Source organism: Astatotilapia calliptera, chromosome 18, assembly GCF_964374335.1.
Source record: "Astatotilapia calliptera chromosome 18, fAstCal68.1, whole genome shotgun sequence".
NCBI lineage: Eukaryota > Metazoa > Chordata > Actinopteri > Cichliformes > Cichlidae > Astatotilapia > Astatotilapia calliptera.
The window spans coordinates 28411228-28427485 of NC_137439.1; the positions used below are offsets into that span (position 1 = coordinate 28411228).

The following is a 16258-nucleotide window of genomic DNA, read 5'->3' on the forward strand; positions in this document are numbered from 1 at the left end:
AGTTGAGACACATTTTTTCTAAACACCGGGTCTCTGTGGCTTTTAAACCCCAAAACACGCTGCGCCAAAAACTGGTCCACCCCAAGGATCGGGTCCCCCGACACAAACAGAGTAACATAGTGTACGCTGTTAAGTGCCAGGCGGATTGCCAGGATTTGTACATCGGGGACACCAAACAACCTCTGGCGAAGCGGATGGCACAACACAGAAGAGCTACCTCGTCAGGCCAGGACTCTGCAGTCTATTTACACCTACAGGCCAGTGGACACTCTTTCAATGATGAGGATGTACACATCCTGCATAGGGAGGAACGCTGGTTTGAGCGCGGAGTCAAGGAGGCCATTTACGTGAAAAGGGAAAGACCATCTGTGCTGGACACAGCTGCCTGAGTTGGAACACATGTTTCCCTTTCACTGGTAGAAACACTTCGTCACTCGTCCAGATGAACTGACCTCACAGTCCAGTGTTCAGTCAGTCAGCTGGTTTCCATCATTGTGCAAATGTCCTGTTTATAAGGTTGAAACCTTATAAACTGAGGCTGAAGAAGTCAGCTGATGATGATGAAACGTTTCTCCCACTGAAAACATCCAGATGAACAGAATCAGCCTTTTCATGTTTTCTGGATGACTGCGCCTGCATCAAGACAATCTTCTCTATAAGCTCATGCTCTCCTGAACACCAGAGCCACACAGTCAGCTGTCTGTACTGTCTTTTAGTTCTTAACATCTTGTTTTTTCTTTGTTATCTGCTAAATCAATCACAGGTTTGTCCAGCAATCATTAAAAGAACACACATACCTGTGCAGTTTGCAGGTAAAACAGACCGAATGTGTTTGTCTTCCTCACAATCCCAAAACAGCTGCAATCAGAACAAGCTCTGTTAGCTAACCTGTAGACATGTAACCAATGAGAATAACCCTATTTTGCCCTAGTATGTACAGTTAGGTGCAGATGAATTCTATGTAACAAATTTCCCACGTGTGGGACTAATAAAGGTTATCTTATCTTATCTTATCTTATCTTATCTTATCTTATCTTATCTTATCTTATCTTATCTTATCTTATGTACTCAGAACTGTGAAGGTTATGAATGATATTATTGCAGTTAGACCTCAGTTCAGTGCTGCTGACCACAATATTTTATTACAGAGATTAGAGCATGCTGTAGATAAAGGTACTGTGCTGCAGATAACACACACCAATGAGTTAAACTGCAGGAATGTCTTAAAGACATAAAGACCTGGATGGCCGCTAACTTTCTGCTTCTTAATTCAGATCAAACTGAGGTTATTGTACTCGGCCCTGAAAAGCTTAGAAATATGGTATCTAACCAGATTCTTACTCTGGATGGCATTACCTTGGCCTCCAGTAACACTGTGAGGAACCTTGGAGTCATTTTTGACCAGGACATGTCCTTCAACGCACATATTAAACAAATATGTAAGACTGCTTTCTTCCATTTGCGCAACATCTCTGAAGTTAGAAATATCCTGTCTCTTGCTACTATTCTGTGCCTCCCTCATACATCCAGAACGGAATTAAACATTTTCCTCCTCACATACAAGATGTTGAATAATCAGGCTCTGTCTTACTTCCAGGCTGGACTACTGTAATTGATTATTATCAGGATGTCCTAAAAACTGCCTGAAAAGCCTTCAGTTAATCCAAAATGCTGCAGTGAGCATACTGACGGGGACTAGAGAGAGCAGATTTTGCCCACACTGGCTTCTCTTCCTTTTCGATAAAGCCCACAGGGCTGTGTTAGATGACCTTGAATTCTCCGTGCAATAGGCCTATATTTATACACCACTCTGTATTTAACCATTGATCTTCTCAGCTGCATTTGAATAAAGCACCAAATCCACACTTTTAAGCTTAAATTTCAAAACTTACATTTAACTACTGATTTTATCTACTGTTCTGATTTTATCTGTTTTGATTTTATATACTGTTTTGTTTGTTTGTTTGTTTGTTAATTAGTTAGTTTATTTGCTTGTTTTAATCAATTTTAAATCATGCTTTTTATTTGTTCTTGTTTCTAATGTCTCTGTAAAGCACTTTGAATCACCTTGTTGTTGAATTGTGCTATACAAATAAACTTGCCTTGCCATCTGTGTCTTTGGTCCCGTCTCCGCCCCCTCAGCGGTCGGTCAGATTGAGCCTGGTTCTGGTGTTTCTGTTAACAGTGAGTTTTTCCGTTGTACTCTTGCCACGTATGTGCTCATAGGGACTTTTCTGATTAGTGTTGGGTCTTAATAATATAAAGTTTTCTGAGGCAACTATATACATAAATGTAATGAGACCCAGTGAGAACACGTGGTTAAACTGAACAGCGACAGTAAAGATGGTGGTAACCTATGTTTTTAACTGTTGTTTAAAAAACGTTTTTTACTTTATTTTAAGGAAAATGTCAAAATGTTGATATGGTCTGACTGTATACATCTACGTGTTAATGTCCAGCACACGGTGTGAGCGTGTCGCGCGCTCCCTGTACGCACGAGCACGAGCTCTGGGCATGTCCCGTTGCCATAGCACCGCAGTAGGAAACCCATAACAGCAGGCGCACTGCAGCGATGTCTGCCACGGGGGGGAAAGACGGAGGAAAGCGGCGATGCTCCCTGCTTCTGAGACCGTACGTTAGCCGTACTCTTTTCACTGCAGCTGTCTGCACGTACACGCAGCCACGGTCACTTGTTGTTTTGCTGCCTTCCAGCTCCTCTCGTACCACCTCAGTCTCACACGGAGGCCCACGCGGATCTCACCAGCGTTCCAGACAAACCACGAGTGTGCTGGGCTGTCACAGCAGGCGGAGCCTCGGGGGCAGCAAAGTCCTGGAGAAGAACGTGGTTCAGACTCCCAGACAGGCTGTTCGGGTACCTGAGCATCACACGGACACTGTCCTCACAGTCTGTGGGTCCTCTGAACAGTTTGTAAATGAGAACACCAGTCACAGACTCGGTACTAGATTCAGATTAGACACAGTTTCTCATCAGTTCCACAGAGTAAAGACCCGCGTCGTAGACTGTGTTTAATGCATATGTATACTGAAAGTTTAAAGAAGTAGGCTTACATCAAACTCAGGCTGTAGTCACAGTTTTACTTTGCAACCCAGACAAAAACACAAGACTTCATTTTGTGGATTTGTTTTCATGACTGATTATTCTGATGCCTCTAAAATTAACATTCGACTACCACTCACCAATTTTTCAAAGCAGTTAACTGAGTGCTTTGTGAAAAAGGCAATAAAAGGAGAGATGCAGGTAGTGGAGTTAAATACCATGATGTAGCGAGCATGTAGTGATGTAGAAGTACCTCCAGTGTGCCCTTGAGTGCAGTACCAAGTTAGCTGTAGCTAGCTTCTGTGTTTCTTGCAGGTGTTTGATGAAGTAAACAATGATGTCACTCCTCAGCCGCTGTACCAGGCTGATCCAGGAGCAGTGCAGCCCATGCTGTTTGTGGATGAAATGTCTGTGGGCTCAGCATCAGACCAGCCAACAGCCACGGGCAGCTTCACTCTGCCTTTCTCCAGGTACCAGAGTCTGAGGTGATGCAGCTGGAGCTGCTCTGTGAGGCTTAAATGTGTGGAGTGCAAATGTTAAAGCATTGCTTGAATTTGAATATCATTTTTCTCTGCAGGCCTTTCCATGTCTTATCTTTTCTAGTAGCTAAGTTCTCATCGGTACGTCGTTGTTCCGCCATACCTCACGTGGCTCTTATTAAGCTCGGTGACGTCCACGCCGGTGTGGCTTGTCCCTCGCTCGTGTTCTGAGGTTGGGCAGCATTGTGGTTATAACCTGGGGACCCTTGAACCCTGACCTATCCTCTTTTCTTTTAAAATCTTTGATATGTGAACGTGATTGAATCAGTCGGGGAACTCCCAGTGATACAGGTTTGGGTGGAAACCATTACATTACATTTAAGCTCAGTAATTATAAAACAGCAGAAGTTTGAATCAACCAGGGCTGCTGAAGCACAGCTTCTTACTAAATTGTGCCACCAGTTGAGCAGGTCCATGGTGCAGGGAGGCAGCCACAGCCAAGCACTTCCTGGAGAGAGCGAGGACAAACTGTCTAAAGTGACTGCAGGTTACACGCTTCACCCTGTAAAAATGTGCTCGCAATGTTTCCAGGTCAGTATTTGGCAGCAGCAGAATATCCAGCCAGTCCACCACAGAGTCCGTGGATGACGAGGACATGTTTTCTAAACGTGACATTCCCCTCAGTTTTCCAGGTTAATAAATTGTTTTTTTAAATGCACGCTTTTCCCTTTATCCTTTTGATTACTGCGTTCATGGTGTTTGAGCTTGTGTGGTGGTTAATGAGCACAGTTAATGCAAACTAAATGGTTTTTTCAATCTCCACATATTACTGTGACTAAAGCTCTCAGTTCTCGGTCACACCTACAACGTATCTTTGTGGTGTTTATAAGAGTTTGTTCATATATTTTCTTGCTAGATGTGAAGGTAAAAAAGGACACGGAGAAAGAACAGGTGACAGAGGACATGTTGAAGGACATCACGGAGGTCTTTATCTCTGAGACAGACACCTTTTCACTGCTGGACATGCCCAGCACCTTTGTGTGTGTGGATGCTGATGAGGCAGAAGCTACCATGTGGGTGAAGTGTTTCCCATATCTGACTGGTTGAGACGCTTACATATGCACCTAAAATGCGCTACTGGCACGTTGTGATTTTACCTCGTTTTCACAGAGCAAGAAACCATCAGTACGAGGAGGTCTGCAGAAACAGAGTGAGCAGGGACAAACATGTGGCGCGATCAGTGCAGACGCTGACCGGAACAACAAAAAACAAGCATGTCCAGAGTAACGGGCTGATGGTGGTGGATGCAGGTGAAGCTGTTATTCTAATGGTGACTTTTATAAAAGTTTTAAACACACCCAGGTCAGTGTACCTAAACATGAAGCTGGACTAACTTGATTTTTGGCAGCTTTATTTAGAACATGGCTTTCTTTCATCTCAAACTGTGCTTTTGGACTCAGTCTATTTAAAGTGTGATGAATATTTGGTTCCCAAACTTTGGTGTGTGGAAGTGTGTCGCTGTCTTAGATGTGTAGTGTTCACAGTGTGTTTGTTTTAGCTCACTATGTTTATATCAGAGTAGTTCATTGTTACCTCTTCTCCATTTGAACTATTTATCTGCCATTTTTAGCCAAATGTTCTGGCTAAAAATGGCTAGCTAGAACATTAAGCTAGCCTCTTTCCCAACAATTTATGAACCGCAGATTAGCATTTACCTTTTTATCCACATTAGTGTCTATTTATCTGATGCTGAAGGTGCTGCAGAGGTTTTGGTCTGCGTTGACCTGATAGCTTAATGCAGTTGCTGCAGATTAGTCGGCTGCAGCTATCTGATTATCCACTCATGTCCCAAAGGCTTCCTTGTGACTGTGGAGACCACTGAAGTACACTCAATTCATTGGTATGATCAGGAAATTCTTTTCAGATTATTTGCAGTTATCAGAGGATGGGTAGGCTGTGGTCAGCAACAATATTCAGCTAAGCATTGAAATGATGCTTGGTGCGAAGGAGGCCCAAAGTGTGCTGGGAAATGATCCCCCACACCATCACACACCCACCACCAGCTTCACCTGTTGGTATCAGGCAGGATGGAGCTGTGCTTTCATATATGTTTACACCAAATTCTGACCCTACCCCACCCTTCTTTTTAGCTTTTTACACACTCTCAATAGTAGAACCCACCATTCACTATATCCTTATATTGTTCTACTTTCTACTTTAGTTCTACTTTCAGCAGTTCACTTCATCCATAAAACAGAGGATGGAGTGTTGAGCTTTTATAAATGCACAGTGTTTTCAGATGTTTGCATGTCCACAGCCACAAATGTTACCGTCTGCGACATGTATGAGCCTTTAAGTGAGGCTGAGCAGGAGGAAACAGCAGGTATCTGTAACCCAGTGAAGACTGACCACTCAGAGGGTGTGACGGACTCCAGCAGAGGTGCAGACAGGAGTGTGTCAGTGGGCAGCACAGCCACTACAGGTAACTGCACCCACTGGTTCACTGTGCTTCATTCAAACAGGGCTCAGGGTTCGTCATCATTCAGAAGTTTTAACAGTTTCATTCTTTTTACAGTAGAGAAACTGTTTTCTTGTATTTGTCTTCAGTCAGTGCCTCTGGTTCACTGAAAGAAGTGGAAGTAAAAGCTTTAAACGCTGAGACGCAGTGGAAGCTCATCATGCTGTCAGACAAGTTTCAGCTTTGCTTACAAACAGTGGAGAGAAGCATCCTGCAAAACAGCTTCCACCCTCAGCTGGCTGCTTACAGACAGCTGCCTGTGCTGGGAGGTAGTGCTCACAGCACCGTCACAGCACCGTCACAGCACCGTCACAGCATCGTCACACCACCGTCACAGCACCGTCACAGCATCGTCACACCACCGTCACAGCACCGTCACAGCACCCTCACAGCACCGTCACACCACCGTCACAGCACCGTCACAGCACCGTCACACCACCGTCACAGCACCGTCACAGCATCGTCACACCATCGTCACAGCACCGTCACAGCACCGTCACAGCATCGTCACACCACCGTCACACCACCGTCACAGCATCGTCACACCACCGTCACAGCATCGTCACACCACCGTCACAGCACACTCACACCACCGTCACAGCACCGTCACAGCACACTCACACCATCGTCACAGCACCGTCACAGCATCCTCACACCATCGTCACAGCACCGTCACAGCATCCTCACACCACCGTCACAGCACACTCACACCACCGTCACAGCACCGTCACAGCACCGTCACAGCACACTCACACCACCGTCACAGCACCGTCACACCACCGTCACAGCACGTCACAGCACCGTCACACCATCGTCACACCACCGTCACAGCATCCTCACACCACCGTCACACCATCGTCACACCATCGTCACACCACCGTCACAGCACCGTCACAGCACCCTCACAGCACCGTCACACCACCGTCACAGCATCCTCACACCATCGTCACACTATCATCACACCACCGTCACACCATCGTCACAGCACCGTCACACCATCGTCACAGCACCGTCACACCACCGTCACAGCACCGTCACAGCACCGTCACACCACCGTCACAGCACCGTCACAGCACCGTCACACCACCGTCACACCATCGTCACACCATCGTCACAGCACCCTCACAGCACCGTCACAGCATCGTCACAGCACCCTCACAGCACCGTCACACCACCGTCACACCATCGTCACAGCACCGTCACACCATCGTCACAGCACCATCACAGCACCGTGGTAACATTACTACTAGATGAAGCATTACGATTGTAATGAGTGAAATCATTTTTTCAGACCCAGAGTGTCCAGTGAAGAATGAGATGGTGGAGCAGAGGACGGGGGGCATGGACGGTGGTCCGTCTCTGCAGTGTCTCTGGGTTTTCAGCTGTGAGCTCAGCAGAGGACGCAGCGTGAGCTGCATGACCTGGAACAGAAAGAATCCGGTAACAGAACAAAGATCAACTCCAACTCACAGAAACTGATTCAAGAGCAAAGGGCTTGAAGTTAGTGTACATTTCTGTGCAACACAAGTCTTTTGTCCTTGTGTCATTCATGTGTGTCACTAATGTTGCTGGACTGTTTCTCAGTCTGAACGGTGAAGTCAGAGTGAGCTGGGTTATAAAAATAATCTTTAAATATACAATTCAAAGGTAGTATAACCAAGTACAGTTAGCTAACTTTCAGACACACCTGCAGTGTGGAGAGAAGGCCGTACCTTTGCTCAGTTAAATGCTGAAGGAGCCTGGCTAATATTGGGTCTGTCTCTTCTGATAATATTGTATTGAAGCATGCTGATCACTTGAAAGAACTGAACATGATTTATTGAGATAGAGAAATGAATGTATTTGGCGATTAGACTGTGGTGACCCATCAAAGCAGTGCCAGGGTTTAGGACAGGACCCCCCACAGCTGAGACTCTGGTGGTGATGATGATGAAGACGGCTCTGGCTGAGGGTGGGGAGGTGGAGGGTTGCACAAAGGAGAATCTGAAAGGAAGAATGACAGAGAGCACACATGTAAACCATGCAAAGTGGAAGCTGATTGGTTCAAAGAAAGACAGCGTGGGAAAGCGGCAGTCGTGTAGGAAGCAGACTAACACCCAGGAAAGCAGGCAGACGACTGATTACAGATCCTCCTCGTGTGGCTGTCTTCTAGGACCTCCTGGCTGTGGGTCATGGCGAGTTTGACTCTGGGAACCAGAAACCAGGTCTGGTGAGCTGCTGGTCCATCAAAAACCTCAAGGTATGACTTTGCTTTGGACTGGATTTAGTCAGCTCCCCTCATCATCATCGCACAGATTGTTGAGTGAGGATGTTCTTCCTCCTACAGTGGCCGGAGCACATTATCCACTGTGACAGCGCCGTGACCGCTCTGGATTTCTCTGCTAACAGCCCCAGTCAGCTGGCTGTGGGCACACATGACGGCAGCATAACAATCCATGGTGTGCACAGTAAGGACAACAGGTCACGTGGTGTCAGCAGCCGGTGAGGGGCGTGTGCAGTGGACAGTGCAGGTCTTTTACTACACACTAAAAGTAAACCATGCTACTGCTCTGTCTTTGTTTCATGTGCTCTGTGTAGGGAGAGTCCCAACAGACACCTGGGGCCAGTGTGGCAGCTCAGGTGGACCCAACAACAAGTGAGCTCGACGGGGGAAGAGAAGGTGGAGGCCCTCCTCTCTGTGGGTGCAGATGGCAGAATTAGCAAGTGGTTTTTCTTCAAAGATGGCCTCGACTGCATAGGTACTTAGCAGCCGGCTCAGTGCAGTCAGCTGAGACAGCATACAGGTCATCGTTGTCTCTCAGGATAGTTCCAGCCTTGGAGAACTTCAACTCTCTCTTTGGCCTTTAAGATTTTAGAAGAAATTCAGGAAAAATGTCCTTTTCTAAGTGAATCTTGGCAGTTGGCAGTAATGTTAAACTCTAATGGGTGAGTATTTTGTCAAAGGTGTGCAGAGGAGAAGCAGAGCTTTTATTTCAATGGTCACAGGAAATGAAAAGTCCAATCTGACAGAAATACTCAACAGATGCTGTGCTAACTCCATAGATACTCTAAGCTAAGAAAAAGTACACAAAATCCAACAACAACCATGGACTAGAACATGAAGACATGCCCTGCACCACAGAGACAAACACAGTGCAACTCCGACTGACTGTTGCTCTGTGGTGGCTTCTGCATGCTCTTGCTCACAGACAAACAGACAACAGGCAATGATCAAATAACTCCTTCTCTGCTCTCACCTTGGTGTCAGGTAAATGATATAAAATGATCCATTTCTTGCCGTAGACTTGATGAAGCTAAGGCGCATTCAAAATACAGAGACACTGACTGGAGGGAAGAGGACCGAAATGATGACAGAAAGAGTCCTGACAGCACTGACTCCTGGGCTCTGCTTCGACTTTCATCCCACAGTAAGTTACTGTTGGGTCTTAAAGAGATAGACCCCGCTGACTCAGGGACCAATCACCAATCAAAGCAAGACGACCACAGCGCTCTTTGTCTTTTACTTGCTGCAAGGGGAGTCGTCAGGGTCTTAGATAAGATAAGATAAGATACCTTTATTAGTCCCACAAGGGGAAATTTCTTCACCAGTCCTTTTTATTGACAACAGCAGTTACAGAAACATCTCGTTAGTCATGTGACAGATCAGGCACTCATACATGAACATGTGATATGTGACATTGTCTGCTACACCACATATCACTGTGACCTTTCACCAACATCTCCAGTCACCCCACATATGGCATAACCTTTTAACATTCTTGCTAAAGATCTAATAATCTTGGCCTTCCTGCACAATGACGACCATATTGATCCACAGTTCTCTAACAGAGATTCATGAAATCCCTGAGATGTAACCAATGTATCCCACTGTGTTCCACTGTTCCTGCAGGACTCCAGTATCTACCTGACTGGGACATGGGAAGGTCTCATCCACCAGTGCTCCTGCTCCAACAGTCAGCAGTTCCTTGAAACCTACAGGAAACACTTTGTAAGTTCTTCAGAGTAAACGCTGCCAAAGACTTCTGGAAAAAACATCTGTTTATTCCCCAAAAGCCTTTTTATTCCAAACTGAAGCTCCAACTGCAGTTTAACGGCTCTGTAGGGACACTGCTTATTTGTCAGTTAACTTAATTTTAAGGAAAACAACAGATAAAGTAAACTGACACCTACTGGTCTGTCTCTGTAAGTCCTCCTGGACTGACTCAGCCATACTGGGATCAGGGGTTTGGTTTTGGACTGGTTTGTAGTCACCTTCATAAATGGTATCAGTCTAATTTTAGGCTTAGGTAAAGTTTTGGACCTGATTTCAGAGTGGATGTGGTTTGATGTGAACTGGGTTGAGACTGGTTTATGTCTCATTGTGGTTTTAGAGTTTCTTTCTGAGGTTTATTGTTTAGATTTTGTGTCAGCATATTCCTTTATTCTTCAGTCAATTATGCTGCACACACAACTTGGAGTCATTTTCACCAATTCTTTGATTTACAGCATATTTTAAACTTTACAGATTCTTCTCTGTGTGAATGTGATGTTAAGCCTTAAAACTTACTAAGTATTCTTGGTATGTGAAGGCAGCGCTACATTGTTACAGGAATGTATAAATGTTGTCCACATACCAATAATCCTGATTCAGTCAATGAAATGAATTTCACTTAGATCTGTAAATAAAACACAAACTGCTTTGGAAATGAAAATGTGATACATATATAACATATGTACACACATATGCTGCGATCTTTGTAGAAAGATTCTGAGTGAGTGAAGTCTGGCAAAATAATAACTTCACTGTTTGTTACAAACTGCTGTTCTTATGGTGCTGAATCTTCTTCGTGGGTGTGTGATATACACTCAGACACCTCTTCTTCTTCTTCGTCAGTGTCCTGTAAACTGTGTTGCGTGGTCCCCTTTCAACCCTGATGTGTTCCTGAGCTGCTCATCTGATTGGACCATCCAGCTGTGGAAGCAGCACCACTTGAAGCCTGTGTTGGGTTTCACCTCCGCCCAGAAGGCTGTCTACGACATCAAATGGTCCCCAAAGTGGCCTACTGTATTTGGAGCTGTCACCGAAGGGCAGCTAGAAATCTGGGACCTGAGTTCGAGCATGTGAGTACCTTTGGGTGGCGCTGTCACTCGGTGTTCCTGTTCCAACACACAGTGGTGTGTTTGTGTAGCTTATCTGCCAGTTGAATTGAAAACCTTTAGATAACTTCTTATTTCATAGCAGTAATGATACATGTAATCAATGTAGCCTATTTGCAGCTCTGAGGGCCAGGATCACTGATTCACCCGTAGCTAGCCAGGCCCCTGTAGCTGCTGTAGCTGAAGATAGCGTAGGCCCCGCTAGCTGTTCCCCGGCAGACCCCAAGCAGCTGGGGAAAGAGGGCGGCTGGGTGACGGTGAGGAGGAAGCATAGTCTTAAACAGAAGCCCCAGGTACACCACCAACCATGTGTCTAACTGTTTTTCCCCACTTGGTGACACACCCGCCGGGGGTCAAACTCTGATTATTGGCGATTCTGTTTCTAGACATGTGAAACCTTCTGGAGGAAACCTGGTCTTGTTAGGAGAGACGGCATCCATCCCACTTTGGATGGAGCAGCTCTCATTTCTAGAAACATCAGACTTACATTTGAAAGTCTGATGCTTAGCCTCGTCCACCCCAGCTGTAAAACTCAGAAACCAGTCTTACTTGAAAAATAAGGTCTCTAATCAGAAGTACCTGACTCCGTGGTATAATTCTCAAACACGTAGCCTAAAGCAGATAACTCGTAAGCTGGAGAGGAAATGGCGTGTCACAAATTTAGAGGATCATCATTTAGCCTGGAGAAATAGTTTGTGCTTTATAAGAAAGCCCTCCGCAAAGCCAGAACATCTTACTATTTGTCACTGATTGAAGAAAATAAGAACAACCCCAGGTTTCTCTCTGACAAAAAGTCAGAGCTCTATCGATCCAACCATCCCTTTAATGTTAACTAGTAATGACTTCATGAACTTCTTCACAAATTTTTATCATTAGAGAAAAAATTACCAATAATCATCCGACAGATGTAATATTATCTACAGCTACTCTTAGTACCATTGATGTTAAGTTAGACTCTTTTTCTCCAATTGATCTTTCTGAGTTAACTTCTTTAATTACTTCCTCCAAACCATCAACGTGTCTTTTAGACCCCATTCCTACAAAACTGCTCAAAGAAGTCCTGCCATTAATTAATTCTTCGATCTTAAATATGATCAACCTATCTCTAATAATGGGCTATGTATCACAGGCCTTCAAGCTGGCTGTAGTTAAACCTTTACTCAAAAAGCATCTCTAGACCCAGCAGTCTTAGCTAATTATAGGCCAATCTCCAACCTTCCTTTCATATCAAACATCCTTGAAAGAGTAGTTGTCAAACAGCTAACAGATCATCTGCAGAGGAATGGTTTATTTGAAGAGTTTCAGTCAGGTTTCAGAGCTCAGCACAGCACAGAAACAGCTTTAGTGAAGGTTACAAATGATCTTCTTATGGCCTCTGACAGTGGACTCATCTCTGTGCTTGTCCTGCTAGACCTTAGTGCAGCGTTCGATACTGTCGACCATAATATCCTATTAGAGCGATTAGAACATGCTGTAGGTATTACAGGTACTGCACTGCAGTGGTTTGTATCATATCTATCTAATAGACTCCAATTTGTGCATGTAAATGGAGAGTCCTCTTCACACACTGAGGTTAATTATGGAGTTCCACAGGGTTCAGTGCTAGGACCAATTCTGTTTACATTATACATGTTTCCCTTAGGAAGCATCATTTTCACTGAAAAACTAGTTCATGCATGTATTATTCTCAACTATTGTGATTCGTTACCATCAGGTTCTTTTAAAAACTCGCTGAAAAGCCTTCAGTTAATCCAAAATGCTGCAGCAAGAGTCCAGACAGGGACTAGAAAGAGAGAGCAGATTTCTCCAGTATTGGCTTCCCTTCATTGGCTTCCTGTTAAATCCAGAATTCAAAATCCTGCTCTTCACATACAAGGTCTTAAATAATCAGGCCCCATCTTATCTTAATGACCTTGTAGTACCATATCACCCTATTAGAGCACTTCGCTCTCGCACTGCAGGCCTACTTGTTCCTAGAGTATTTAAAAGTAGAATGGGAGGCAGAGCCTTCAGTTTTCAGGCCCCTCTTCTGTGGAACCAGCTTCCAGTTTGGATTCAGGAGACAGACACTATCTCTACTTTCAATATTAGGCTTAAAACTTTCCTTTTTGCTAAAGCATATAGTTAGGGCTGGACCAGGTGACCCTGAATCCTCCCTTAGTTATGCTGCAATAGGTGTAGGCTGCTGGGGGATTCCCATGATGCACTGGGTGTTTCTTTTTCACTCACTATGTGTTAATAGACCTCTCTGCATTGAATCACACTTGTTATTAATCTCTGTCTCTCTTCCACAGCATGTCTTTATGCTGTCTTCCTTCTCTTTACAGTATAAAGCACTTTGAGGCGACTGTTGTTGTGATTTGACGCTGTATAAATAAGATTGAACTGAATGTGAGTCAGACTCAGAAGGAGACTCCACCTGTGCAGCCCTCTGTATCACCTGTGTCTTGTCCATATATTCACCTCTTTCCTCCAGTCTGGACCCCGTCATTGTGCAGCCTGCAGCCCCTGGTGTGAGGATGACGTCCTTGCTATTTTCCTCTCAGGCTGACTGTGTTGTGGTAGGAGACACTGATGGTCATGTGACTGTCTACCAGCTGAAGAATCTCAGTGTAGGAGAGCAGAGCCAGGTAACATTAAGCTGGTAGAAAGGACGGGCTGATTGTAGTAGTGGGAAAGAAGCAATAAGGGAGACGTCTCATTTCAAGTGCTGTCTGCCTGGTGTGTGTTCGATAGCAGAGACAATGACGTGGTTTTAAATTTTGTTCTGGATGTTTTCTTACAGGTGGATGTTCTGGAAGACCTCATCTGCTCTGCAGCATCTAGATAACTTTATGAAACAAACACATGTATGTCCAGTCAGCCTGAGGTTGGTGACAGAGTCATCTGTAGAAATCTACACAAAGATAGCCACAGTCCTGTTTCCATTGGCTGCTGCTTCATGAGCAGCTGTAGAGGTAGACTAGGTTACAGATAAGACAGAAGAATCAACAGCTAGAAACATGTTTGTATGGCTGTTTATAGGTGAGACACCTGACCAGTGTTGGTCAAGTTACTTGAAAAAAGTAATCAGTAACTAATTACTGATTACTTATTTTCAAAAGTAATTACCGTATTTCCCGGACTACAAAGCGCACCTAAATATTAGCCGCACAAGCTAAAATCAGGGGAAAATCCTGTTTTGTACATACATTAGCCGCACCTGACCAAAAGCCGCAGGTGTTTCAATGTTGACTTATCATATGTAAGAGAATATGCACAAAGGGAATTGTCAGGAAAGAGATGGCTGTTTGGAGACATCACTTTTATTAATATTTTGAAAAACAAGTTATGGGTACATATTTGCACATGTAGTACATAACAGTAACCTACAGCACACCAGAAAAATAGATTCGGACTACCTTTTAGGCTCAGGTGCAGTAACACAGCTTTAACAAGAAGAAAAGTCAGTCATTCACCACCATCTTTCTCTTCTTCCTGCGCACTAAAACCACCAAAGTCCTCTCCTCCAGTGTCGGATACAAACAGGCTCAGGATGGCTTCGTCATCCACTCTTCTTCTCTCCTTCGTTGTCACTTTCAAAACCAAAGAAATCCTCATTGTCAGTGTCAGAGTCAGAGTCGAACACCCTCAGAAGGGCCGTGGCGGTGTCCTCCTCTCCATCATGCAGCAGTCCAGCCCTTCAAAATCCGTTGGTGATCGTGGATGTTTTCACACTTTTCCACGCTGTCAGAATCCACCGGTGGAGTTGGGCATAACTTGCTTTTTGGGCATAACTTGCAAGTTTATCGCCGCTCATCATCCACGCCTCCCGCTGAATGCGTAGCGCTACTTTGAAGTTTGTTTTTCGCGCTACTTCGTACGGCACTATGTTGCCTGGCGGACGGACATGTGACTAACATACCACTCTTGAACCCCGATCCTTCCGCCAGGCAACGTAGTGCCGTACAACAGCGGAACAAACAAAACAAATCGTCTTACGATATGACAAAAATCACGGACAATCCATAGAAAAGCCGCACCTGACTAAAAGCCGCAGGGTTCAAAGCTTGTGCAAAAAGTAGCGGCTTATAGCCCGACATTTACGGTAGTTACTTTACTGATTACTTATTTTCAAAAGTATTTAGTTACTTAGTTACATTTTAAAACATGATTTATCCCCTAAATAGGTGACAAAGCAATAGATCTTTTAGCCCAATTCTACTTTTTCTGCATAATCGATCATATAAAATGTAATCAACTGGAAAAGTCTCTTTAACTTTATGCATCAAGCAAACATTAAATTATATGCAACATTCTCTGACTGGAAGAAATTTGTTGAACATTTAAACCTATTTTCTGCACATTCCAGCACATAAAATAAAATTGTTTTTTGTGTTTACACTCAGTCTTTCAAATAGATGCAAGTGAAATACAGCAGAAAAAAATCAAATAAAATAAAATCAAAAACTAGCGGTCCTGTTGCTCTATTTTCACCTGTATAACCGGAGTGGGTCAGGCGGAGGTTTGCCCTGGTGCAGGTGTGCCGCAGCGGTCAGTGGAAGGATACGCCAGTTTCTCTGTGAATGTCACATTCCCGTGGCAGCGCACTGTCGGTGCTTGCTCGGACGTTTAGGGGTTTTTTTTGCTGTAAAAGAAAGTTTTCTTCCCACACAGTGAGCAGAGGACGCTAATGTTTTTGTCACTTTTTACGGAATCAAACTCAAAGTAAGGTCAGTACTTCAACGCTTTAAACGCTGCATGCTCTTACTCTCTGCCACACTCGTTATATTATCCATTTTTGATCTGCACACAGCTGTTGCCACGAACGTCTCACTCGCTTACGTCACTGTCACGAGACACTCTCGCAAAAAAAAATCACGGTTCTAGTAACGCAGCGTGCTTATGGGAAAGTAACAGTAATTTAATTACCTTTTTGCAATAGTAATCCCTTACTTTACTTGAAGAAAGTAATCAGATTAAAAGTAATCCCATCTCTGCACCTGACAGTACAATAAGTGTCCCAACCAGACAATGATTTGGATACTATAGAGGACCTATTTAACTTAACTACAGTAAGGTCTACAT

The 16258-nt window shown here is 44.4% G+C and overlaps 1 protein-coding gene and 1 long non-coding RNA gene across 5 annotated transcripts; one reads left to right on the top strand and one right to left on the bottom strand.

Annotated features, from left to right (window-relative positions):
• Positions 1–1646: 1646 nt before the first annotated feature.
• On the top strand, positions 1647–15643 carry dnai4 (dynein axonemal intermediate chain 4). 4 transcript variants are annotated; one of them, XM_026150774.2, is made up of 17 exons: positions 1648–2631; positions 2713–2872; positions 3374–3528; positions 4129–4229; positions 4454–4610; positions 4708–4847; positions 5837–6019; positions 6145–6324; positions 7347–7495; positions 8208–8294; positions 8382–8536; positions 8633–8793; positions 9338–9462; positions 9945–10043; positions 10929–11155; positions 13668–13821; positions 13977–15643. In XM_026150774.2, the coding sequence occupies exons 1-17, from the start codon at positions 2573–2575 to the stop codon at positions 14019–14021; spliced, it is 2337 nt and encodes a 778-aa protein (XP_026006559.2). In that variant the 5' UTR covers positions 1648–2572; the 3' UTR covers positions 14022–15643. The 4 variants fall into 4 exon arrangements, with proteins under 4 accessions (XP_080148753.1, XP_080148754.1, XP_026006559.2 ...); XM_026150775.2 differs by having other exon boundaries at positions 5855–6019; XM_080292627.1 differs by having other exon boundaries at positions 1647–2872.
• Positions 7347–9528, bottom strand: LOC113011297 (uncharacterized). The gene is made up of 3 exons (XR_003270511.2): positions 9292–9528; positions 7768–8038; positions 7347–7476 (listed from the first exon to the last, which is right to left on the bottom strand). It is a non-coding gene; the product is annotated as an uncharacterized LOC113011297 (long non-coding RNA).
• Positions 15644–16258: the final 615 nt, after the last annotated feature.